Below are 23865 nucleotides of genomic sequence, written 5' to 3' on the forward strand. Positions count from 1 at the left end.
ATTTTCAATCGAGTCAGGGGCCGTTTCTTATCAAGAGCTTCCTTGTGCCACAACAAGACATGAAAAATTCAATAATTCACTGATTATCCCTACAGGGAAAAAATAAATCCAGGATTCCCTGATCCGTAAGAACCTGAGGACCTCAATAGCTCAGACAACAACCGTAACAAAGAGATGATGTACTTTAATCACATAGCCAACATGTATTTCACTTGAAGATGACAATTCTTAAAAAAACACCACCAGTTTACAATGTATATCAATGTTTCGGTAATAATTCCTTTCTCGGAGGTTGCGTTTTTAGAAAATCTGTGAGCAGATGAAAGGTAAGGTAGAATTTGTAATGCAACCTCAGTGACAGGAACATAGTGTTTTCAATTGTCTCGAAAACCCACTGAACTACAGTCTGACATACGTTCTATTATATAATCAATGTATCGTTTGACAAAACTAAATTATTATCAGTTTTTAGTGATGAAGAGCGAAGAGTAAATCAAAACTAAATTCGCTCTTCATCATATTAATTAAGAAAGTAAGGCATCATATTCAAATGCCTGCAATTTGTGGGTAAAGCAAAATCAAGTTTTTAAGCACACTTACAGAGTAGTTTGAAATACACAAAATACAAATGTCTAAATAATCTTGTTCAACATTTTCGATGGATATTCTAGTGTAAAGTTAAACTAATCTGTTATCGACAGGGCCCAGTTTCACAAAAAAGTTAAACTGGAATTTGTGTTGTAATCGCTATTAGTTACTTCACATTTTCAATGAGGACAACAATTCAAACTTAACCGTTTTAGGCTTAAACTTGTTCGTGAAACTGGGCCCTGGTCACAAAATAAGATTTAAATCATACACTACACAGAAGTTTTATACACATCTATCTGAATTCAGTCTCTATACAACCTCACTTGCCAAGGCTGCTGATGAAAATGTAATTCAAGACTACAGTTAACTATGCCCAAGTCAGATGTTTTGGGACCAGGTGAAAATATCAGACTAGCTTCGGAAAATTGGATTTTTCAATTGAATCAAAATCTACAACTTGAACAATTGGAAACACGTATTCCATACAATGAAGCATAATAAATCAATAAAAGCAGCACGTCGATCGACAGCGTTTGTGCACGCCGACTGCAGCAAGGGAAGGAAAACTATTGATTGTACATAACCAAAAATTATCTACTTGAAAACATCTCTGGGTTAGCATTGGAAAACCCAAGATCTGAACCATGTAAGGCTAGATAAATAAAACAAAGCCCGACTTGAGCGTCTACCCGACTAACGAGTCCTACTTAGGCATAGTTTACAGTACCTCGTAAATCATACAAAAAATGTTAACTGAATATACAGTAATTGATGAAATCAATGGTGAATTTTCCTAGAGAAGACAGGCATATTAATTTAATATACCCCGATAAATGATTCAAGATAGTATTATTATTATTATTATCAGTAGATCTCTGGCTACTTTAACGAGGAATGTGAATGACTCAAAATCCTTGGCAAGCAGCGATATCGGTAAACAATTAGAAATACACATCATCAGTTTGAAGCTTCTTATAAACAAAGATCACATAGTTTGTATAAGGAATTATGGTCGTCTTTCTCCGTATTTTTTTGTGTACTCTTCGGCATTTTTCATAAACTTTTTCCGATCTTTAGTGTATTCATCAGCTATATCACCGCGCAGCGGATGTTCCGGCTCTGGGTCGTTTACTAACGCGACCAATGCTTGAATAACTGAAATAAACGATAATACTAATAAAATAAGATCCCACGATGATAATGAAAACTAGAATATGAAATGTTTCCTCGAGCAAATAGCTTAATTTCGATGTTATGACTATATGCTAATACAGGGTCCCTACAGATCAGTCATTCCTAGATATAAGGAGTTTTCAAGGAGAAAATTTCATACTTGAAGCGTTTGCATCACCTTTATATCACAATTACAGTAGAACAGACATTCCCCCCCCCCCCCACTTAATGAGACAACTGGCTGCAGCATAAGATTTAGCTTAATATTCTCTTAAATGTCCTTAAAGTGCCTGAAAACTATATGAAAATGCGCTGAAATTTCAAAATTTTCCAGACCCTTGTTTAGGCTTCATGGATACTTTTTACTTGCGCATTTTCAGTACATAGGTCCTACACCCTTTTTATTTCTTTGTGCTTCTGTCAAAGTCTGCCCCTGGCTTCACCCATGTCAAGTATATCAACCAGGCATCCATCACAAAACAACCCATTAATTAATAATTCATCTTTTTACCTTGATCAGTTTTTGTGGCAGGTTTCCAATTTTCAGGACTAATTATCGGTAAACAAACTTGTCCTTTTTCGTCGATATTTGGATGATAAATCTTTGTTTTGAATGTTATTTTTGGAGGCTTAAATGGATATTCCGCAGGAAATACAATCTCGATTTTGAACGATCCCTTGTTGTAAGGTGGATGATCCTATAAGATGAATTATCTCACAATTAATCAGAACAGAAATGTAAAATAGTGAAAATGACCTGCCCTAGGGCTAGGCCTCTAGCCAAAAAAGATACTCACTGGAACAATAAGGCCTTGCCAGTTTAGCACATTAGATTCATCCACTATGATATCCCTAAAAACCTGATTTGCCGTCTTCCTGAGTTCTTCTAGTTCCTGAAAAATAACGGTTTATTCTTTTTCTTTATTAGAGGCGTATCTGTCGAGCGGATTATTAACAGACTACTAGCCCGAGTGACTGACTAATTTTGATAGTTTGAGTCAAAGTCGCTGCTGCACTGCTTTCTTTCAAAGTTATCAACCCATTGCGGAGTTTATCATCAATTTCAAAAATTATTCTATCAGCAATATTTACTCTTTACTATAGTAAAGCGGCCTACCTTATTCAAGCGCCTCGTAGCTGCCATTTCGACGGTATTTCGACACGGCGCTGCACTTTGACAGCGCCACCTACGGTTCACTCCAGACGGTGGGCTCTAAAATGTGGATTTGGTCTTCACGGATGACAATTCAATTCAAAAATTTATTTCATCCGTATAACGACAAAATTACATAGGACAGACACGGCAATAAAATATTAATACAAAGAGACACTGACAAATGATAACATAACATAAAAGGAGAGAAAGAAAAAAAAAAAAAAATTTCCTCTGTGAAGCTGGCTCCCGGTTCCCGGTTCCTTATTCGGCTCCCGATTCAAAATGCTTTTGAACCGGGAGCCGAATCGGGAACCGGGAACCGGGAGCCGGCTACTGGTTCAGCTCCCGATTCAAAAACATTTTGAATCGGGAGTCGAATCGGGAACCGGGAACCGGGAGCCAGCTTCACAGGGGTAAAAAATTTACGAGCTATTTACAAAGAACCCCACTCCCCGCCGGTCGCTTTTTAAACTTGAAAATACAATCTACAGTGCATAGGTCAAACTGTTATTTCAAACGACGATGCCTACCTCAACCCAGACTCAGGAGGATATCGAGTGGCAGCCAAAACCGATCGGGCAAGGCCACCCGATATACACCCAAGTCACAGTGAAGCAGATGACAGTCACCCTAGGGAAAATGTGATTGTCTATCGAATCGAGCAGTTAGGCTTGGGCCGCCCTTGGTTCAACCATGGATTGTGAAACGAACTCCATGGTTCAATATTCAACGTGTAATTGTGATTGTCTGTAGCCGGTAGTTTTTTTTTCAATTTTGCTCCGAGTCACGGCAGTATTCAATAAAGTGTTCGAATCGAAGAGCGAGCGCTTGATTTTATCACAAAACAAAAAAAAAATATTTAAATGGCGTTTAACCATGGTCGATCGCAACGAACCGAAAAAAAGCAACAAAGAATAAAACAAAAACACTTAGTTTCATTTATTTCATAGTTTCATATTTTTTCTATAAAAGGTTATAAAATTCTAACTAGATGCAGGTTTTTCTTGCACATCCGGCCGGTTTAATCCTGTGCCATATCTTTCAATAATATATGTTGTGAGCGACTAACAGACGAAGTTCGATGGTATTCAACTAGCTGATTGAGTGAATTGAATTTCACAACCCAAAGAAAGTACTTCCCGGCACGATCTTTCAAAACTTTAAAATGTTGTACACCGCTCTGGTATCTGGAAATACAAGATGATCGCTCTTACTTGGGATTTATCACTTCCAAATGTGAATACAAACGAGCAATAAATGTTAAATGAAATGTTTGAAAAAAAATTAAAACCTACTTAACAGAAAGTGAGAAATCGCCCGGTGTTGATTCGCTTTCGCGAACTAAAAAGGCTCCGTTATGCGGTTGGCTTTTCAATATATTTTCTGCGTCACTGCGTTTAACTTTACCATGAAACCATCTATAACATAAATAGGGATTAATTTTTCAATGTGTTCCACCGAAAACTATATGTGAAGAGCATGACGTGACAAACAACTCAATCTGCCAATCAAGCAACTCTGAGACAAAATAATCTTTCTTTTAAGTGAAATTGAAATAAACTTACTTATGATCTTCTATCTGAACATAATTAAGAGGTATGTAACCATCACGGCCTTCTTGTTCAGCCTTTGACCATTGGCTATTGTCATCAAACTCTAAAATCTGGATTTAGTCGATACACAAATATAGAGTTAATTCGAATTATCAAAAAACAAACTGCATTCGTTGTCTACCTTTAAGATTGATCCTTTTTTGAAACTGAGTTCATCATCAGCAGTTGCCGTAAAATCGTGTAATGCTACGGCTTCCATTACGCGCTGTATGCACTGGTACCGGTACGTAACTTAAGTTATTCCATACACACCAACTACGCAGTACAACAAGGCACGGATTTACTTAAAGATTCGCTGTATATTTATATACATATATGTATATATCATACTAATCTTAATCGCTATTGTTCTAAATTGTCAACCGTGATACCCACCGATGGGAAATCAAGCATTCGCCCGTTCTTGTAATGTTATGATTAGACTCATAAAGTTCACTAGAAATACTTTTTCCACGAGCGCCGTTACGAAAATAAACACTGATATGTTTGAATTGGATATATGGATTTTTGAATGATATCTCAGGGAGTTTTGTGTATAGCATGGACCGGTTTGTTATGCGTATCCAGGGACTTTGTCGCAGTTTTTATTAGTCAGTTTTCGCATTGAACCGGTGGTTAACGCATTTGAAACATGCCGCTATCGGACCGAGCCTCGATCTATCCGAAAGAATTAAGTTTTGGAAACTAATTCATCTTAGTGTTCGAATTTCAAAATATTTTTCATTTTTTTCCGTCCGTTATATGTATTTGTAGGTATTGCTTCGATTTTCGAGAACAAGCACGCCATCCATACTTCAAAAACTTCAGAACTATTTCGATAAAGCAAAACAGAATAAGAACGAGTACTTTATATTAATTTATTTGTTTTTCAACATGATATATATCACACACTACAACATGTTTATAAATTGAATGCATGTCCGGTTATAAATCCTTTAGATTTGAGTATTTTAGTTTATGATACCAAATTTATAGACACTACCGGTATTCAGAAAAAAACTGATTGTTATTCACAGCAAAGTAACTGATGAAAACACAAAGCGATGAGTGCAATGGAGTTATTGCTTGGACGCAAGGTCATCATTTTCAACACCTACAAATAAGATAAAATAAGGAATGTTTATATAAAATACCACAATAGGAATGAAAAATTTCAACGTTTCATAAATATCCTAATATTCTTCTTCGGGAACTTCTTCGGGAATACTGGTTTCGAAATAATAAGGTTATAATATTGAAATCGTTGATTACACTAATACAAGGGAAATTTACATTATTTCTTTTTGAATGAGCATTTAACAATTACTGATAATCATAATAACTTAATTTTCGCTCCATTTACTTACTTGTCATTGCAAGAGTACCTTTTCTTCGTTGTGACTAAGAGACGATTCACGATAAAAGGCAACAAGTTTATTGAGCGAATTGAAGCTCATGACTCCAAAAATATAATTTCCATAACTGTCTCTCGTTATATCAAATTGCAGTACGCCATTGCTGCGTCTGAAACAAGGTTTATGACGTGTCAACCATGTCGCGGAAAGGGAAACGGTCGTAAATAAGATGCTTACGTGTAAACTGAAAGTGAGAAACCACCGGGTATCGAATCACTATCTCGAATGAAAAAATTCCTCTCCTCTCTTTGTTGTGCCATTAAGTCGGCTTCTTCGTACGTCATTTTGCCAAAGAACCACCTAAAAATGTTATTACATCACTGTCTGTCCGTCATTGCATCAAATAAGAATGTGCACTGGTTTTGTTTGGATTCAATACTTATCATTTTATAAAAGTTGGGAGGTTGGATTAATTCTTACCCAATATCATCTATTTCTATGTGGTTCAGTGGAATGACCCCTTCTCTTCCATCTAATTCAGCCCTTATCCATTTTCTATTTTCGCACGGACGTTCTAAAACCTAGAAAAGAACGGGTTGTTTTTTTTTAAGGAAAACAATACGGATGAGGAAACCGAATATTTGACGCATCCTACGATTTAGACCGTAGCCTGCCACGTTTACTACCTTTACACATGTACCCTTGTTAACACTGAGTTCATCATTAGATCGCGCTTCGAAGTCTTGCGTCACCGTGGCTTCCATTGTAAATGCTATATTGGTCAGAACCCCGATCCTGCCGCTTATGGGCCTACCGCGTTGTGTTTACACAGTGAATCGTTATGCGGCGTGCACGGGCCACATCGGCGATTTATGAATAGTAATAGGCTACGCTTTATAAGCGCAAAGGAATTAGCTTTACCATCGATGTTGTTTAAACTAAGAAAATGTTGTGAATCTTGTCTTATTTGGTGATTAGACTTAAAGCATTAACTAGATTGTCGACGATAGAGCGACCGGCCAGGGACCGGGGGGGCCTTGGCGACAATGAGATCTTGTTCTGCATTTGAAATGGCCGCCGATTTTTTGGGTTGTGCGATGTGACGGCTACTAAAACTATTGCTAAACGAATTCCGTTTCTATATTTAATTGTCATATGCGCGTTGCGTTGCAGGGGACTGTTTGAACGATCCCGCTTGACGAAACTGGTTCGGTCCGTGCAGTAGTCCGGTTGCCAAATCCGAGGTGTGAGAGAAGAGAAGTTGTCCTAGATGTTTATTAGCCTTAAAAAGCAGATCCAACCTCAAATATCGGATGATTCAATTCTCACCAACGACATTATTCATAGCGGGTAAATGTCCGACGGAAATTGATGGTAAACTTATGTGGTGTCATAGAATAGGCTGGGTGCAAACTTTTAAAAACGAATGACACTATCAATAATATCACTAAGTAAATTCACAAAGCAGTTTCACTTCCGGGTTGATTCATTCACTCGGACCTGAATCATGAATGATTTAAAAGTCCTTTCTTTTTTCAAATGATAGAGCGTTTATTTCTGAGAGTCAAATATCGTGGGTGTTGTATAAAACTTAACATAGTTATTTACTCATAACCTTTAATATGATTGTAAGTCATTGTTGTACTTATTGTTGAAGAATCAAGTTGTATGATATTTTCTGTTCACGACACAACTTACTAGCAGTTACTCATTTCAAGTTAACGATTAGGTCATTCACTACTTATGACCATGACTGAACTGTTGTAATTAAATTTTCAGGTATGATCAATTCATACAGTCTTACATGAAGAACCATGCGACAGATCACTTATGATAAGTTCAAGATAATCAGCAAAACTTGAATATGCTTAGAAATAGAAACGAGAATATCACTTTCAATAATTGTGAAGAGTTTTCCGAGCAGTACCTGCAACAGATAGATGAATTGTACAGGCGATTTAAAAATGATCCGGAGTCACTGCATGCATTCCTGCAGCAGCAACATAGTTCGGGAAAGGTTTCTAAAAAGCGCAAAAAAACATGGATCAAGTTATTTTCACGTAAATTTAGTTCGATGAATCTTGACAAAAAGGGTTCTGCAGCTGTTGCAATGTCGTCACAAAAAGTGAAGCAAACCAAAGATGTTCAGAAACGGCCGAAAAATAGGTGTTTAGTTGCTGACGCGGTATCCGACGGACTAGTGAAAAGTAAGATTGTTGTTGAAGCAAAGAAAACAAAAACGTTGAAGGTGAATGATGACAAGAATGATATTGATACCTTAGAGACTGCCTTGAAGAGGAATAGTGAATATAAAGAAATGCTGTATAAGTTGTTAGATGACACGGATAAGCAATGTTACAAATTAAGTGAAATTCTCTCTTCGGGACAAATGCAAAATCTACAGTCATTCCTCTTTTCTACCGAAGAGCATCAAGATTGTGAATATCATCTAAAAAAAGAGCACCTGATTATGGTTATGGGACAAGTGAATTCGGGAAAAACAAGTTTGATAAATGAGATTCTCGGAAAAGGATATTTGCCGACATCTGAATTGCCGTGTACAGCACGAATAGTACGTATAAAGTACAATAAAGAGCCGTATGTACGTTTATTAGATAACGGAAAGTTGTTGGAAGAACAAAAACTTAATAAAAAGGTTCTACATAAGTTCATCGATTTGGAAGATGTGGAACGTAATGATTTGAGTGAAGTTAGTCATGTCGTCGAAGTTGGTTTAGATTGTGAACTACTGAGACGTGGATTACAAATAATGGATTCTCCCGGATTGAGTGAAAATGACGTATTAAATGAAAGAATTGAGATGTTGAGCAAAGAAGATTTACAACTAATGATTTATGTTATAGATGGAAACAGATCGCTCAATGAAAAAGTAAGTTATCAACAAATAGGTAAAAAATTCAGTGGAATCGCATTACAACGAACTTCAGGTGACCAGAAAATATGTTCGATATAACGAATTATCGGTTATGACGAACTCAGAATATTGTCCCAAATAGAGCAGTTGTGATACTTTCATACTGGATAAAACACTTATTATACCTTCGTTTCTCCTTAACGGCTGGGTCATTTTGTAAACTGCGATAACTTTTTATAACTGCAAGGTCTGTTATGGTAAGCTTGATTATGATTTTAGAAAAAGTATTGTACAGAATAGATAGATAGGTGGCCTCAACTTAAAAGTTCAGCAGAAATGAGAAACAAGGTTGCAGTTTTTTAGTCTAATAACGGATAGTTTGATATCCAATATGAAAGTATTACTACAGTCCTATTTGGGACAAAATTCTGGGTTTGTAAAAACCGATACATCGTTATGTTTCAGTTCATTATCACAAGGTTCATTTACTACCGTATATTAAAATGACAATTCTTCTGTATTTCAGGATCGAGTCTTTTTATTTAATGTAAAAGCCAAATCTCCGAAAATGAGAATCTTGTACGTTTGTAACAAATCCGAAGAGAATGAATACGCGTCGTCGATGGATTGCGCTACGGATGACGAAGAAGAAAATCAAGTCAAGACCAAAAACTTTATCGATAAAGGAACATGGACGTTCGGAAATCTGCAAAAGTTCGGACTCATCGATAAAGATCTTACGCGAGAGCAGTGCTCGGATTATTTTGCAGTTTCGTGTCACAATGTTAGGAGGGCTCGTCGAAAAAATCAGAAAACTAAAGATACCGATAACTTCAACAAGTTCGTCAATTGCGTTGCTAAAAACTACATAAAAACAGGAAATCGACTACTAGAACACGCTGTCTGTAGATTAAATCTCATTCAAAAACGTGCATTCGATTTCTGTATCTCAGACAGATTTCTTAATTTGTCTCGGCCTCAAAGGCTGAAGGAAAATATCCAATCAGTTAAAACGCTCGGACTTAATCTGATGAGAGAATCAGTCGACGGTATGAACATGCGAGCTCGTGATCTAGCTCTGTCTATGAAACAAATGATCGAAAGCAAAGGAGGCGACCTTACCGAGAAAATCATTCACATGACATTCAGTCCAGTTTTCATCAAGAAAGAAGTTGAAAAGAATTTCTTGCTCGAAAATTGCCGGCAACAAGTCCAAGATTTTATACTGGTTCAATTGAATTCAGACGTCGAGCAACTGTTATTTGATGAGTGGAAGAGATTTGTGGATTCAATTCTTTGTTGCATCGAGCACTTAGTTGAAACATTTCATCCGTACGAAGAATACGTACAAGATCATCTGAAGTTTTCATTTAACTCTTTACTGCAGTTTGAATTCGAAGCGATCAACTTGGGTGAAGTTATGAATTTCGCGTACCTAGAATTCGCCGTAAAAACTTCTCGAAATTTGGAAAACGTGCGCGCGGCGTTGGTCGGCTGGCAGCTGACTGACAAATGGAAATTACAAACCGCGAAGAATATTTTGAACGCGATCGACGTGGATAAACTCATTCAGAGATCGCACGAGAAAATGAAGAAGAGTTTGAAGGCTTGCGATAAAGAATTTCAGAACTGTTTGAACGCGCTTGAACAACTATCCAACACACGGTGTTTAGCTTTACCGAAAATGCAAGATGATTTATTGAAACTGATGCCTATTTTCGGATTGACTATCTGTAAAACCGATGCTCTATCGCGTATTATAAAACAAGATCATCTCGAAGAAATGGGTGATTTCATCGCACAAGGTTCACGCAGTACAATTTATTCGTGTCGCAACAACGAAAATGTCATCATCAAGAAAACGAAAAATCCACAGGATTTTGCCAATGTGTACAACTTCATGAGGTATGTTCGATATATGAGTATAACATCAGGGTTCCAAATGTTGTTTTGTTTAAAGTCGTTTTTCAAGTGCCCTGACACTCTCTAAAACGATCCAGCCTTTCAGTCTAAACGATTACCGGTACTTTGCTTTAAGTCATAGAACCTTAAGTCTCATTTGGTGGATGTGCATTTGGGACATTAGTTTGTAGCAAACGTGTGGAATTCCCTTCCCCACCTGCTACATACATGATATTGACTCCCAGCATTCAACGGTCATCAGCTCAACACATTGCTATTCAAGTCATCACCTGCGTCTAGAGTGCGCCTTGGTTTTTAACTATTCACGTGTTGTTTCTTATTCTCTTGTAATTATCAATTTTTCAGATTCGTAAATCACGAAGATCTGTTGAAGCCGATCGAGACATCATTCGATTCCGAATTCGGATTGGTGCTGCTGTTACCTAGGTTACGATATACACCCGACTCGTTGGAAGCGTACAGTTTGTTCGATCTTCTGAAGGCTGGAATTCGTGAGTTTACGCTCAACGATAAAGTTGAAATATTCTATCAGCTCGTCTCCATCGTTTACGCTATGTCGGAGAAGAAATTCCGTCTCACAGATCTCCGTCCTAATAATATTTTCATTATTAAACATGAGGTAAGTGAAATGTCTATTGCATAAAATGAGTCCGTGCTAAACCAATGATGTCATTTACGTTTATATCACCAGATGGCATGACAAGCACTCAGTCTTACTTTGTCAAAATTAGTTATACCTGTTATTCTCTTTTAGGAAGGAAAATTCAAAGTGAAAGTGAATATACTGAAAGTTATTTCTCTGGAAATTCCATATCCAGATGGCACGTTACCGTTTCACTTCGCTCCAGAGCGGTATGATTCTAGTATGTCCAGGGCTATCAATCCGTATCACGAGGTTTACAGTCTCGGCGTGCTGCTATGGATGATGCTAAAGGGTACATTCTATCAGCCGCCGTGTTTACGTGACGCTAACCTCGCTCAAATCAGATCGAAAGTCACGCAGTTAGCCGTAAGAGATGATATTGTTGCTAGTTTGGACGATATTTCGGGCACAAGTCGCGACATCACACAATTAAAGACTATCGTAGTTAGCTCCGTGAACGAACCTGAAACACGAATTAGACTCGATGATTTATACTCAACGGTTGAGGAATACAGAGCACATTTAAACTAGAGCTTATCATCTGCCTTTTGATTGAAATAATTCATAGATACCTTTTTGTTTGCTTTATTATGTTCACAGTGGAAGCGCGTTAAGACCTCAGATAAAATAACGATTTTTCAGATATAACAAACCTATTATTGGGATAATAGGCTATCCTGTTACATTTTTCTTCGTCTAATCATACTTATTTATCGTTCAATAATGTAACATCGTAATGAAAATAAATTTCAATTTCAATTATTTCATCCTAAATGAGATTACATTAGTAATATCATACTGACTGGATGTAACGAACTATCGGTTATAACAAGACGTAAGTTGGTTGAAATGAGGTTCCACTGTATAAGCTTATGAATGAAAATGTTTCCTTGAGTTTTTGTTGATTCTATGCCAATGAACTGCATTGTGCCATAATGTGAATTTGAATTTATTCTCTACTTACAGAAAGTGAAATCGTATTTGATGCATGTTACAGTTTATACATCTTATGTTTTATCTAGAGTTTAATGTTAATTTGCCGATATGTATATTCGTAATACATGTATATGGATAATTGTAACTGTATTTTGTATTTGGGTATATATTACGTTTTTGAACTATTACATAATTCAGCTATATCTGGTATTTGAAATTTATGCTGAATTATGTAATAATTCACAATTCAAATATCTATTGTTATGGGGACTTGATTGAAAATTGTTGCTTCAAAATGAAATTTACCTGTAAATGATGTCAGAATTCATAGTTCAATATTCATTACGTATCTCATTTCTCATAGGCCTATCTCATTGATCTATTATTCGCATGCATAGGGAAATACTTAGCTTCAAAAAATAATTTCAAACTGCTTCACGTTTATATCTGCAGAATAAATGAATAAATTAGAAGTTTTCTTTCTGTTGTCACTTGCTTGGAATTTCATCGTTAAAACGGAACGAACAAAGGAAGAGCTACACAATGTTTCGAGCTGCTGAGGATTCTACTTAGGTTTCTTTCCTTCTTTGCGTTATGCTTCAGCTTGGGTAAATCTAACAATATCAAGGATATCAAAGAACGAACGGGTATTTGGCTTGTTCGAGTGTTTATTTGATTTTCCTCTCAAATTAACGCATATAAGTCTTATTTTCGGAGATTGCTTCCAATCGACTGAGAACCAAATCGTTTGAACAGTCAGTTTTCATTCGGGCAGAAGAATTCGCTAAGGAGCGAAATGATGCATATTGATGTTAGTATATATAAATGGCCCCGTTTATCAATTTCACTAATACTGCACAGTTTTTTGTCGAGAGAGAATATTTTCCCAGTGCGTCTAAGGTAGGTTTAAATCGCAAAGTTTATTTTCATATGACGGGAGAAGATAGATTAGTAGGAATATTAATAAAGAGCGTTTGATATTTCAAAAAGTACATCCGCTATGATCGGTATTCATTTTTCAAATTAATTCGGTATATGACTAGCGGTAGAAACAAAACTATAATGGAAGTTAAAAATTCCTGTACTTTTTGAAAAAGAATGATATAAGATTATAACATAATGATATCAAAGAGTCCGAGGATTTGGGCTATTCATAAATACGTAACTATTTCAGGATTTTCGGAAAATGTCTACGACTAATTCCAGTGGTTTTGATTATTACAATTACATGGATTTGTGTTTCTTCGACTACTTTCCAATGGACTTCTTATTGCGATTGAGATGGTTTTATCGACACTCGAGACTCTATTTCTGGCTACCACTCGGTGTCATCAGTAACATGTTAGCAGTAGCTGGAAGTTTCGAAAGGGCCAGGCGAAGTTCCGCTCATTTGTTCATGTTCGTTCTGGCTTGGGCCGATATTACAGTACTAATGAACAGAACCATATTTCACGATATCCTACAAGTAAGATTGCGGTACCAGTTCAGTCAGATCGGTTGTAAAATAGAAGGATTTGTAGATAGGTTAGCATTTCCTCTATCGTCGTGGCTTTTGGTTCTGATGACGGTAGATCGTACAGTAGCTATTACTCGACCGCTCAGCGCTCATCGACTGTGTACGGCCAAACGCGCTTTCATACAAATTATTACTTTGGTTTCAGCGTTGCTTATATTTAACTTATCTTCAACTGTTTGGCTTTATAAAGCGACGAAGCATATATTTTGGATAAACTGCATACCAAAATCAGAATCGAAAGTACTAGTCGACGCCTACGAGGCAATTGTTAGAAGTCTCGAATCATATTTACCATTTTTGTTGATAACGGTTTTGAATGGTATTATGGCCACTTCGGTTCGTAGGGCCATGAAAATTCAAGCCGAAATGACCGGCGCCAAAAAAACCAATCAAGCCGGCAATAGAGTGACGGTTATGGTCGTTATAGTTTCCGTTTCTTTTCTGTTATTAATGGGTCCTTTTAGTTTATCATACATTCTATTTACTGTTGGCTTTGACAGTTCAAATGACGCGATTAATTACTATCTGAGCCATTGCGACGGACCGGGTCCCATATTCACCGTGTTGAAACATATCGCCGAATCGATGGTTGATTTGAATTATGTAATAAACGGATACATCTACGTGGCCACTAGTTCCCAGTTTCGCTCGGATATTGCTCGAGTTTTTTGTTCAGGAGGAATCGTCAAACTCAAAGAGTCAATTGGTGGATCATCTAAGAGTAATGATGGAAACCTGTAGCATGGGTTCCAGATCACTTAATACCCGAATCTGGAACTCGTTCTGGGGCTCGTTCTGGGACAACGGCCACGTTTTGCACTTTATTTCCTTACGACTTTCAAAGTGTCGCCGTATCAATAAAAAACATGTTAGAAGTTAAAGTTTACGTTTATTTGATATAATTTAATTCTATATGTTGTGGTAACATTGATGGATAATGTACTAACGCATGCTAAAAAATATATAAATGACATGTTTGATCAAGTTTCATGTTTGTAAGTTTCTCGCAGTGTTGTATTGGTTTTAACTGTTGCGCTGTAATTGGATGCTGGAGTGACCGGGATGCGGTAAGATTCTGCTGCAGGGAATTCGCTACCTCCCTGTTGCACATCGCGTAGCGCGCAACAGGATAACAGATATCAACAGTTGACAATTTCAGTCGAGAAAAGCTTGCAACAATTTACAGACGGAAGCTTTCATCTTTTCTAGAAAAATTATTTTGATAGTGATAGAAAATGTCATCAAGTCCGATCGGTATTTTGTGGACGATTTTGTCAATTATGGTTGCGGGCATCTGTTCGTTTGCGTTTATGCAGCCGTATTGGATACTGGAACCTGATAAATTAAACTGTTTCGGGGTACTGAACTATTGCGTTAAAGATCCTCGTTCACAGGACAAAGTGAGACAATTTTGTGGTTTTTACGGAGGTGTTTTTAACTATTTTTCTATACCGAGCACGTCTTGGAAAGCTACATGCGCATTGTTTGGAGGGGGTATCGCGCTCATGGGTTTAAGTTGTTTATTCTGTTTCTTCATGAATGTTGCTCCGAAAGCGCACGTCCGAAGACTGTCACTTATCAGTGGAAACATACAAGTTTTAGCAGGTAAGACTAAAAAAACAACTCATTTTACAATCAAACAATTGAAACATTTTTAATCATTCATCGCGATTTGAGATTTCAAAGTAAAGAAAGACTCGATCAAACTAATAAGCAGTATCGTCATGACGACACAACACGGCATAAACGAATTATCCTTCGCCGATTTATGTTTTGTAAACTGTTTTTTATTTTGAAAATCTTCCCGCCGCGACAAATCAACGTTATCCGTGCTGGGTGAATACATCCTCATCACAGCGTCTACGTATGATGATATTGGATTTGCGTGATTTAAAACACAAAAACAATTTGCTGATCGACATAGAATTCCGAGTGGACACAAAAACTGCACAAAAAGTTCACCCGACTGCCATAAATCAAAGGCTGAAAATAAGATTACAGTTGTTTATAACAGCTCCTCCTTCTCACACTTGGATTGATAATGGGCAGTGATAAATGCGAAATGGGAGAATCTATCTAATTAAAAATACAACATGCGACAAAGTGACGTCATGACCCTTATGTTACTCAATACACTGATCGAATGTAGATGTTAATGACTGGGTTATCAGTACAGAGGATTAGCCGCTAATCTGATGTCTGCAACTATCAACTTTTCAAGCTGCTGATGGCCCTGCACGCCTTCTGAGTCTAAATATGAAACGTACGACCAGTTCGAAATGAATTTTCTTTTTTTTCCCAGTTGGTATTTCTTCATTAATCGATCTTCCCGACTATTTTCATGCGCTTTTTTCAATATTTAACTAAAACAGTTTTTGTCCCCTTTTGAAATGGATAAACTGATGATTTACAGCGATAGACTCGCGTTTCAGACTCATTCAACCATTGGCGCCATGCTTGGCTGATTTAATCGTCCTATGCGACAGATAAATGCTCAGTGATTACACAGATTTTGACAGATTACTCAGTCTTATCTGTGCCGGAATTTACCAGTCTTGGACAAGATTAATCGAAGAGATCTCAGCCCCTTGCCTGTCAGGGGTGGTGCCATTATACGTGCTTAGATTAATACCATTGACCAACGACCGTATTTCTCATTATGCATCCAACAATAAAATATATTTATAGAATTTATACACATATTGTCACAAATAACACACTTAGAATGTATGTTAATTACTAATGCATTAGTTGGTATTCTACACGTGTTTTTGTGGTGGTAGTTTTTATTTGTAGGTGGTAGAGTTCTAATCAGCCGCGATTACCGGATGTTACGAAAGGTTTCGCGTCAAATTAGCTTTTACTACATCGCCATACCATTATACGTCCCTACGTCCCTAAGCCCGAGTAAAAAATCTGATCAACCATTCAGTACGTGCAATAGCCAATCTCTGCTAATACCTGTCATAAAAATCACAGCAAATAACAACGGGAGATAATGACTGTTAAGAAAAAAGTAAACGAACGGGATGTGTTATTAGTTTTTCGAATTTTCTTTCCGATGACGACGTCGTCACTCTGATTTTTGAGTTATTCTTACAATCTGAACTTAGCGACTTCTACTGAAGATGTAGGATTCCGTATTAATCATCAGTCAGAGCTCAACATGTGAGGAGGGAAGAGAGATCTGATGAGATCGATGTGTCTCGCTATCCTCTCTTTCTACTCACTTCTCCTCTGGGATCAGTTCCTTTTGATGCCACCTGATGATTATATTGATTGATAATGTCGATATATTTTACCTAATTTAACATGTGACTCATGCGCTCTTGAATATCTGAGTCCATCCAACGCGACGTATTGAAATTCTGATGTCACTTTAAGGATTTACTGAAACATTTTTAATTAATGATATAGTCCTGGGAATAGAAAATTAATCCTGCGAGAAATTACATGTCATCGTTGTATGTATGACTTTTTAGACTAACATCTCATCGGATCGATAGAATTTCAAGACATTTTTGCTAGTAAAAGGTTGTGATAATCCATCCCACCTATGATTCAACAATGGGCGGGATCTGGGCCTGTCCGAAATACGACAACCAAGAACAATACATTAATTCTTTTTACATTCAGGATGTTCAAATCACCAAAACTAGATTTTATGAGAGGATTTTATATTTTTGCCTCTGCGACTTGAAGAATATACGTAAATGATTACGAAAATATCAGATAGATTTTATGAACTGTTGGTAACTAATCAACTACAGGAAAGACTGTTCATTCTCTCGACTTTATTGATAACATATGTGACCGATTCAGAAGCGCGAAGTAAGTGATATATCCAAGTGTTAATGAGATGTTAGGGTGGAACCTATCACGACGAGATGCGTCGACTGTGGTCAGTTTGCGATGACTTTATTGACGATCGACTGTAACTTACTGATGACTCACATTTCTCGTCTGTTTGTCTGATTAACTGTTATTAATATCATAAATCATTGTGTGAGTGTCAAACCACGTCGTATCCTCAGAGATTTCTCCGTCGTCCGTTTATTTGACTAAAAGATCCATTTGATGCCAAACACCAAAAGAGTGGCAGGTATTCATCACGCCATAAACCATCATGAAAAACTTTGTTTGACCTTATCGTTCTTGAAAATAATTTTCTTTATGAATATTAGTAAATTCTCGTTGGCAAAGACGTATTTTTCGAATATAATTATTGGAACAATTAAAACTTAGAATAAGCAAAATGTTGGAGGACAAGAATTTAGTCGAGTTCGTATAAAAACCTCGATAAATTAGCATCGTACGATCATGAGGTGATCGTGAGGTGATCGTACTATCTCACTCGATTTGAAATGCAAAAATTGACATGCGAATGTTGTCGCTGAGATGGGAGTTTGTGTAATTAACTTGTGTCCGCTATAAATCAACTGATCCGTGTAAAAGACTGATCAACTGTATAATCTAGACAGTTTCAAACTGAGTCATTTCAAATGGTTTAATGTCCTCGCGACCCCTCCAACAGCAACTTTGCGCTGAAACGTTTCTACCACGTCATTTTACCATTAGGAATCCCTGGCGCACCATTTTTGGACGGAGTAACGGAATTTGGAGAGCCATTCATATGTAAATGTGGTTAGATTAACCGACCAATGAGCGGAAATTCAACACATGTTGCGTGAATCGTTACCCGCGCAACGATGATTCAGCACAAAGTCACCAAGTCATAAACTAATGATAAATTACTTTAAAAACCGTGAAGCCAACAGCTTGCAGGGCACGTAATTTGTGCTTTTAAAAACCTGTCTTTGACAAGTTCTGATCACACGGCGCTATGAAATATATCTGCGTCACAAAACGCCGCGGTATGACGCGTCTCTATCGAGAGCAACAGCATCTGATGAAATTGAGTGAAAAATCGAGAAATGCCACATGAAAACATGCAAACGTTTTTTGCCGGTTTCAGCTGAAATAACGAAGCTTAATCGCGAAAATAAAGAGCGATGCTTGTTGCGCATAAGCGAGAATTCGTTTGAAGTTAGAATTAGTTTTTCGATGTTAAACCAACTAAATAATACGTATCGACCAATGAAGCACTTGCAACTACAGTAGCTGAACCAGAAACTAAATGCAATAACCATATTTATCACGCATCCCTTCCGCTTGCTCTAACTGCGCGACTCTATTTTTTTCGATAGAACATGTTATTCAGTGTTCCCTGTACAAGAAGTACGTAATATAAACCCGAGATTGGACCTCATTTACAACACCTAGGATTATCATCTATCAACACTTTATTATCATTATCACCATTTTTATCATCTTTTACTAGTTTATTTCCCCATGATTTTTATACCGAATAGTTTTTTTCGCTCGTTTTCAGTCTGTAGCGGAACAGCATCATTTGGGCTTTGCTGGACTCGGCTATTTTGTACATGTTCATATCAATGCCAATAAAGACTATTGTATTGTATTGAATCGTTACATAAAACTCGACCACGAAGCGTCAAAATGTATTGTATATTTTTCATTCATGACATAGAGTTTTATTCATATGCTTTTCAAGTATAAATGCGGATATGCATTAATTGTATTAGAATGTATTCCGGATGCTTAGTCATTATCAGTGTTTGAGTAGTTTTTTCAACTCCATTATTTCATGAGTCATAATTTGACTACGATCCTTGAAACAATAGAATTCTGTAATAAGCATTGTGTTACTTTTATCATATCGGTCGCATCGCGCTCGTAAAACAGTTGTGGATAACGGTTCGAAAATACGCTGTAGAAAGTACAGAGATATCGACACTTGTTCAACCGTACCATTTTCAGGGTTCTTCACTATCGGTGTTCGATTCTGGTTATATACAATACGACAATATTCATCATTACTAGTTACCCGACCCCGATACTGAGTGGCAAAGAGCAATATCTCTGCGAGCATTACAGAACGCTAAACATGCCACAAATTGACTTATCGTGTTCGGCAAATACCAAACAATCTCCATCTGGCAACTAATTTCCTCGCAGTTTTTCGGTTTTATAACAGCTACACCGAAACTGACACTTTCACGTTTTATCCACATTTTCTATCAATTGAATACTATATTGGATTAACACATAGCGCCATTGACTAATGGAATCATTCTTTATTAATTTGAAGAAATATGAACCAACACTGGCGTACGTTCAATTTTCTTAGTTATAGTTATGTATACATTAAACTCAAACGGGTAAGATTTTGCTTCTCTTTGGCGCTAAACACCAAAACCAACAATACAAAGGTTGCAACAAATATACGTTTACCATGATCAGACTCATGTAATGTTTATATGTAGATTGGTTCGTAATCAAAATCAAATCGGCGTAAAATTAAGTTATCATTTGATTAACTAATCTTTCTAGTGTGCGGGTTTTTTTTTCACCTCGGGGAAATTATCATTTATCGATGACCGCAAATCTGAGGGTCAACATCTCTTTCCACAGACGGTTGGTGTACTGTTACTTCCGTTTTAATTACCGTCTGCGAGGGTAAAGTTTGGTCACGTGTCACGCGGGCCAATCGATTGATTGACAGGGGCTGAATATACATTGAATCATTACGTTTTGCCATTTGTACAACAGTTCTGACCGATTCGTGAATTTCTTCTTCATATGTACACTACAAATGAGTAAAATTTGATTAAAGAATTTATGATGCTTTCGATTCTTGTTTTGCAGTAGCGTCACTGATTACTGGATTGGTAGTATACCCACTAGGTATGAAATCGCCGTTGATACGTCACTATTGCTACGGAGCTGACTCGTTTGATCCCGGAACCTGCCAGGTCGGATGGGGCTATATGCTCGGTATAATGGGCACTGGACTATCGATATTTTGTCCAATCATGGCCCATTATGTCGATGTGAAAGTCCACGATGAAAACCCAGTGATTGTGACTCCTGTTACTTTTGTTTAATCCCTTCAAATATTTTCCAACTAAAAAGAATCCGGTGTTTGTGGGTTGTATATTGAAGATTTTACCCGCAAAACCAACAAGAATTATATCGGAGAATGAATGAAGATTATTTTGGCAGAATAATCACGGATGGCTAGGTGCAGGTATAACCCTAGGGCTAGACCAGTCATTACACATTGAATCGTCTAGTCGCAGCACTGATGTCACCACGGTACCGGTACGTACTATTGATGCAGAATTGATCAGAGAAATTACTGATGAAAGGAACAGTATATCCCGCGGGAATGTTTTTCCTATGATCTTATTGACCGCTGTTTATTACTGACCACATAAAACAACTATTAACATTGAACGCGTACCACGAGATTTGCCATTGAGAGCAATGGAGGACTACTCCCTAAAGGGGCATAATGGATTTCTTGATTGAAGGAACCGTGAGTCCTTATACAATTATTTATAAATGAATCACATATTCATCAAAATATCACAAATTTTCATTTTTATGATTATTTCAGTTACAATGACCCAACCGTTTACTTCTATGTATATATAAATATACATATATTTATATATACACACATATATTTATATCCATCCTCCCTCTGCAGGGACTCGAACCTGATGGCATCGCTACACTCAGCCACGGCACGAACCCCTGCCATAGACGACCATGTGCGCAGTTACATGCGCACTATCCGAACGAAAACTGGCGGCACCAATCAGATTGCTCGTTGTATAATCGGTGAGGCAAATTTCGAGGAGGAACTATAAATGGGAAAACCCGGGCTAAAATAAAACGGGATTTCTGATTGGCTAAAAATCACATCATCTGAACTGCGCATGTATCTGTGCACATGGTCGATTGTGGCAGGGTTTCGTGCCGTGGTAATCTCGATGCCATCAGGTTCGAATCCCTGCCGGGGGAGGATGTTTTATATCGCAAATGCCTTAAACTGACAAAGTACGTGCAATGTGGATTTCAGTCGAAAAAAAGATTGGATCACGTCTTGCGTAATTCTCATCAAGACTGTGACTTGTACATAGATTGTGTCATATCTATCTTAAACGGAGGTTTTTCACTGACGTCTTGCGTATTGCTGGCACATGTGCGTCATATTGGCCGTATGATGTCTAGTAAATGATTGTAGGAAAAATGCCACCGGTAAAATACCACCAGAAAAAATGCCACCGATTGAATTCACCAATGATTTCCCTGGTGGCATTTTTTCCTACTTTACAAAAAATGGCATTTTTTATCAGTGGCATTTTTTCCATATACCTAAGTGAATAACCTATGTCTGTTGTCCTCGTCTGAAAGTTGTCGAACAATGCTTCCAATGTTGTGTGTAATTGAGCGATAAATTATGATAAATCACGTCAAAATATTTTATCAAATGTGTAGTTTTAGATACTGATAGCAACATTTCAACTGTTATTATCAAACGCTCTTGTAAACTCTGTGTATTTCATTCGTATCTTATATACGTTTTGTGTATGACGCATATACAAGAAATCTATACTTCAAAATATGAGTTCCTTTCATGTATTTTTTTTTTTGGTATTGTAATAAGTGTTCACATGACGAGGTGTTAAACATTTTCTACTGTTATTTTAAATTAACGCCACAAATCAAATACTCAACTGATAAAACGTTACGTTCATGTCATCGTACCATTCTTGCCTGTCGATCTCAGCTCCGATGCCTTATTCACCCTATAAGATTCTTCTCATTGTGTTTTTGTTTTTATTCATGACATATACAGTTTTAGATGGAGAGTTTTTGCATCTGATTTTTTACAGTTGCGCCAATTTTTTCATATTTCATAAATCAGGTGCCATGCTGTATATCGTGAAATATAAGACCACTCTTGCAGCATGTTTGTAAGCAATATATATGTAAATTTATGAAAATATTGCATTGTATATGAAATATAATTTACTATAGAATGTGCCTCAGATACGTACTCACTTAAGCAACAACAAGTCCACGCGTGTTTTTGATAATCATTTTACTGAAAATGCAAGTAGTGTACTCTTGATAATATGTAGGTATTTTGATAAATCAATATTTTTCTCCATTTTTTGGAGTTGAATTTGATAAAATAACTTTCAAGATATAATCATGACGTATATATTTACTATGTGTACCGTGTATAACATCAAGGCGAATCTTGTTCAATCAAAATGCATTCATCCATCGCATATCATTTTCCATGAAGAATATCTCAGAATTTTTATGAATTACAATGCAATAACTAAGTACATATAGATGTATCTATAATCTTACGTTATAACATTTTTCAGTATGTATTTGATATAATATTTGTAAATATAAATGTAGTTTGTGAATTAGGATCTATCGGCATTTCTGTAGTCAGTGAAACAACAATTATCTTAATTCGGTAATGTATGTGTTAGTTGAATAGCAATAGAATACTTCCTTTTTGTAAGAAAATGAATACAATCATTTGCATTTGTTGGTTGTGAACTAGAAAAGGTTTGGTAAAATATGAGAAAACATTGTCAACGAAAATGCAATTTTTCTTGAGGAAATGACGTCATTGCTAAGGTGACAAGGTGACGTAAACGATTGATGACTGATCAAAACACATTCCTAGAGTCGCGATAATTAATCGTGGTATTACTTGCTGCATTATTATGTAATCCTGAAATAATCGATGGCAGATCTGGATTATTCCCTGGATTACTGGATCTACACACAAATCTGGTTGAGCCACCAGAGTCGTGACACATCACTGCTGCACGATGATCGGTCCTATCACCGGCTGGGATTATTGAAGAAGTTAGGCCGATAATTATTGAATAACCTTGTGAATCATATCATTATAAAGGCCAACGCTTTTTTCGTCTCGCATTTACTTCATTGAAGCACTAGAACTACTAAGCCCGTGATTTATATACCCCTAACCCCATCCTCTGCATTCGCGACTGTCAAAAATTGTATTCAACCCATTTTATCGAGAAAGAAGCGAAAGGAAAAATGGACAGATCCGACTGAAAGAGCAAGACAGCTCAGGTCTCTGGGGAAGGTGTTATGAATTAATTATTGAAGGAGATATGGTTATTTTACGGTCTAGTAACATCGCAATATGATTCATAACTCTAGGGAGGCGATA

The 23865-nt window shown here is 37.0% G+C and overlaps 6 protein-coding genes across 7 annotated transcripts; 3 read left to right on the forward strand and 3 right to left on the reverse strand.

Annotated features, from left to right (window-relative positions):
* Positions 1-180: 180 nt before the first annotated feature.
* Positions 181-2971, reverse strand: LOC141899970 (ubiquitin-conjugating enzyme E2 L3-like). Its single transcript, XM_074786630.1, has 4 exons — positions 2882-2971; positions 2562-2657; positions 2276-2462; positions 181-1746 (listed from the first exon to the last, which is right to left on the reverse strand). The coding sequence occupies exons 1-4, from the start codon at positions 2906-2908 to the stop codon at positions 1598-1600; spliced, it is 459 nt and encodes a 152-aa protein (XP_074642731.1). The 5' UTR covers positions 2909-2971; the 3' UTR covers positions 181-1597.
* Positions 2972-3918: 947 nt separating this feature from the next.
* Positions 3919-4753, reverse strand: LOC141899728 (growth factor receptor-bound protein 2-like). Its single transcript, XM_074786201.1, has 4 exons — positions 4655-4753; positions 4486-4583; positions 4216-4338; positions 3919-4107 (listed from the first exon to the last, which is right to left on the reverse strand). Exons 1-4 carry the CDS (start codon positions 4730-4732, stop codon positions 3942-3944), a joined length of 465 nt encoding a protein of 154 aa, XP_074642302.1. The 5' UTR covers positions 4733-4753; the 3' UTR covers positions 3919-3941.
* Positions 4754-5416: 663 nt separating this feature from the next.
* On the reverse strand, positions 5417-6633 carry LOC141900504 (growth factor receptor-bound protein 2-like). Its single transcript, XM_074787425.1, has 5 exons — positions 6554-6633; positions 6348-6448; positions 6105-6227; positions 5880-6036; positions 5417-5626 (listed from the first exon to the last, which is right to left on the reverse strand). Exons 1-4 carry the CDS (start codon positions 6629-6631, stop codon positions 5883-5885), a joined length of 456 nt encoding a protein of 151 aa, XP_074643526.1. The 5' UTR covers positions 6632-6633; the 3' UTR covers positions 5417-5626; positions 5880-5882.
* Positions 6634-7112: 479 nt separating this feature from the next.
* On the forward strand, positions 7113-12673 carry LOC141900306 (uncharacterized). Of its 2 annotated transcripts, none has more exons than XM_074787135.1 (5): positions 7113-7241; positions 7647-8757; positions 9269-10647; positions 11011-11284; positions 11420-12673. In XM_074787135.1, exons 2-5 carry the CDS (start codon positions 7732-7734, stop codon positions 11837-11839), a joined length of 3099 nt encoding a protein of 1032 aa, XP_074643236.1. In that variant the 5' UTR covers positions 7113-7241; positions 7647-7731; the 3' UTR covers positions 11840-12673. The 2 variants fall into 2 exon arrangements, with proteins under 2 accessions (XP_074643236.1, XP_074643235.1); XM_074787134.1 differs by having other exon boundaries at positions 7113-7217.
* A 757-nt stretch (positions 12674-13430) lies between these two features.
* Positions 13431-14501, forward strand: LOC141899163 (galanin receptor 2b-like). The gene has a single exon (XM_074785320.1). The coding sequence runs from the start codon at positions 13431-13433 to the stop codon at positions 14499-14501; it is 1071 nt and encodes a 356-aa protein (XP_074641421.1).
* Positions 14502-14995: 494 nt separating this feature from the next.
* Positions 14996-20728, forward strand: LOC141899164 (LHFPL tetraspan subfamily member 7 protein-like). The gene is made up of 2 exons (XM_074785321.1): positions 14996-15365; positions 20490-20728. Exons 1-2 carry the CDS (start codon positions 14996-14998, stop codon positions 20726-20728), a joined length of 609 nt encoding a protein of 202 aa, XP_074641422.1.
* The last annotated feature ends 3137 nt before the right edge of the window (positions 20729-23865 follow it).

This window comes from Tubulanus polymorphus, chromosome 2, assembly GCF_964204645.1.
Source record: "Tubulanus polymorphus chromosome 2, tnTubPoly1.2, whole genome shotgun sequence".
Taxonomy (NCBI): Eukaryota; Metazoa; Nemertea; class Palaeonemertea; order Tubulaniformes; family Tubulanidae; genus Tubulanus; species Tubulanus polymorphus.

Bases quoted from the DNA above. Each gene is read 5' to 3' on its own strand.
- LOC141899970 (XM_074786630.1), bottom strand. From the start codon at position 2,908: ATGGCAGCTACGAGGCGCTTGAATAAG. The intron at 2,463-2,561 runs GTGAGTATCTTT...TTCATCTTATAG, and splicing joins GGCAAGGCCTTATTGTTCCA to GATCATCCACCTTACAACAA. The intron at 1,747-2,275 runs GTAAAAAGATGA...CGTTTATTTCAG, and splicing joins TGCCACAAAAACTGATCAAG to TTATTCAAGCATTGGTCGCG.
- LOC141899728 (XM_074786201.1), bottom strand. From the start codon at position 4,732: ATGGAAGCCGTAGCATTACACGATTTTACGGCAACTGCTGATGATGAA. The intron at 4,584-4,654 runs GTAGACAACGAA...GACTAAATCCAG, and splicing joins AAAAAGGATCAATCTTAAAG to ATTTTAGAGTTTGATGACAA. The intron at 4,108-4,215 runs GTAGGTTTTAAT...TTGTATTTCCAG, and splicing joins GATTTCTCACTTTCTGTTAA to ATACCAGAGCGGTGTACAAC.
- LOC141900504 (XM_074787425.1), bottom strand. From the start codon at position 6,631: ATGGAAGCCACGGTGACGCAAGACTTCGAAGCGCGATCTAATGATGAA. The intron at 6,449-6,553 runs GTAGTAAACGTG...GTTCTTTTCTAG, and splicing joins ACAAGGGTACATGTGTAAAG to GTTTTAGAACGTCCGTGCGA. The intron at 6,037-6,104 runs GTAAGCATCTTA...ACCTTGTTTCAG, and splicing joins TTCTCACTTTCAGTTTACAC to ACGCAGCAATGGCGTACTGC.
- LOC141900306 (XM_074787135.1), top strand. From the start codon at position 7,732: ATGCTTAGAAATAGAAACGAGAATATCACTTTCAATAATTGTGAAGAG. The intron at 8,758-9,268 runs GTAAGTTATCAA...TCTGTATTTCAG, and splicing joins ACAGATCGCTCAATGAAAAA to GATCGAGTCTTTTTATTTAA. The intron at 11,285-11,419 runs GTAAGTGAAATG...ATTCTCTTTTAG, and splicing joins TTTTCATTATTAAACATGAG to GAAGGAAAATTCAAAGTGAA.
- LOC141899163 (XM_074785320.1), top strand. From the start codon at position 13,431: ATGTCTACGACTAATTCCAGTGGTTTTGATTATTACAATTACATGGAT.
- LOC141899164 (XM_074785321.1), top strand. From the start codon at position 14,996: ATGTCATCAAGTCCGATCGGTATTTTGTGGACGATTTTGTCAATTATG. The intron at 15,366-20,489 runs GTAAGACTAAAA...CTTGTTTTGCAG, and splicing joins AAACATACAAGTTTTAGCAG to TAGCGTCACTGATTACTGGA.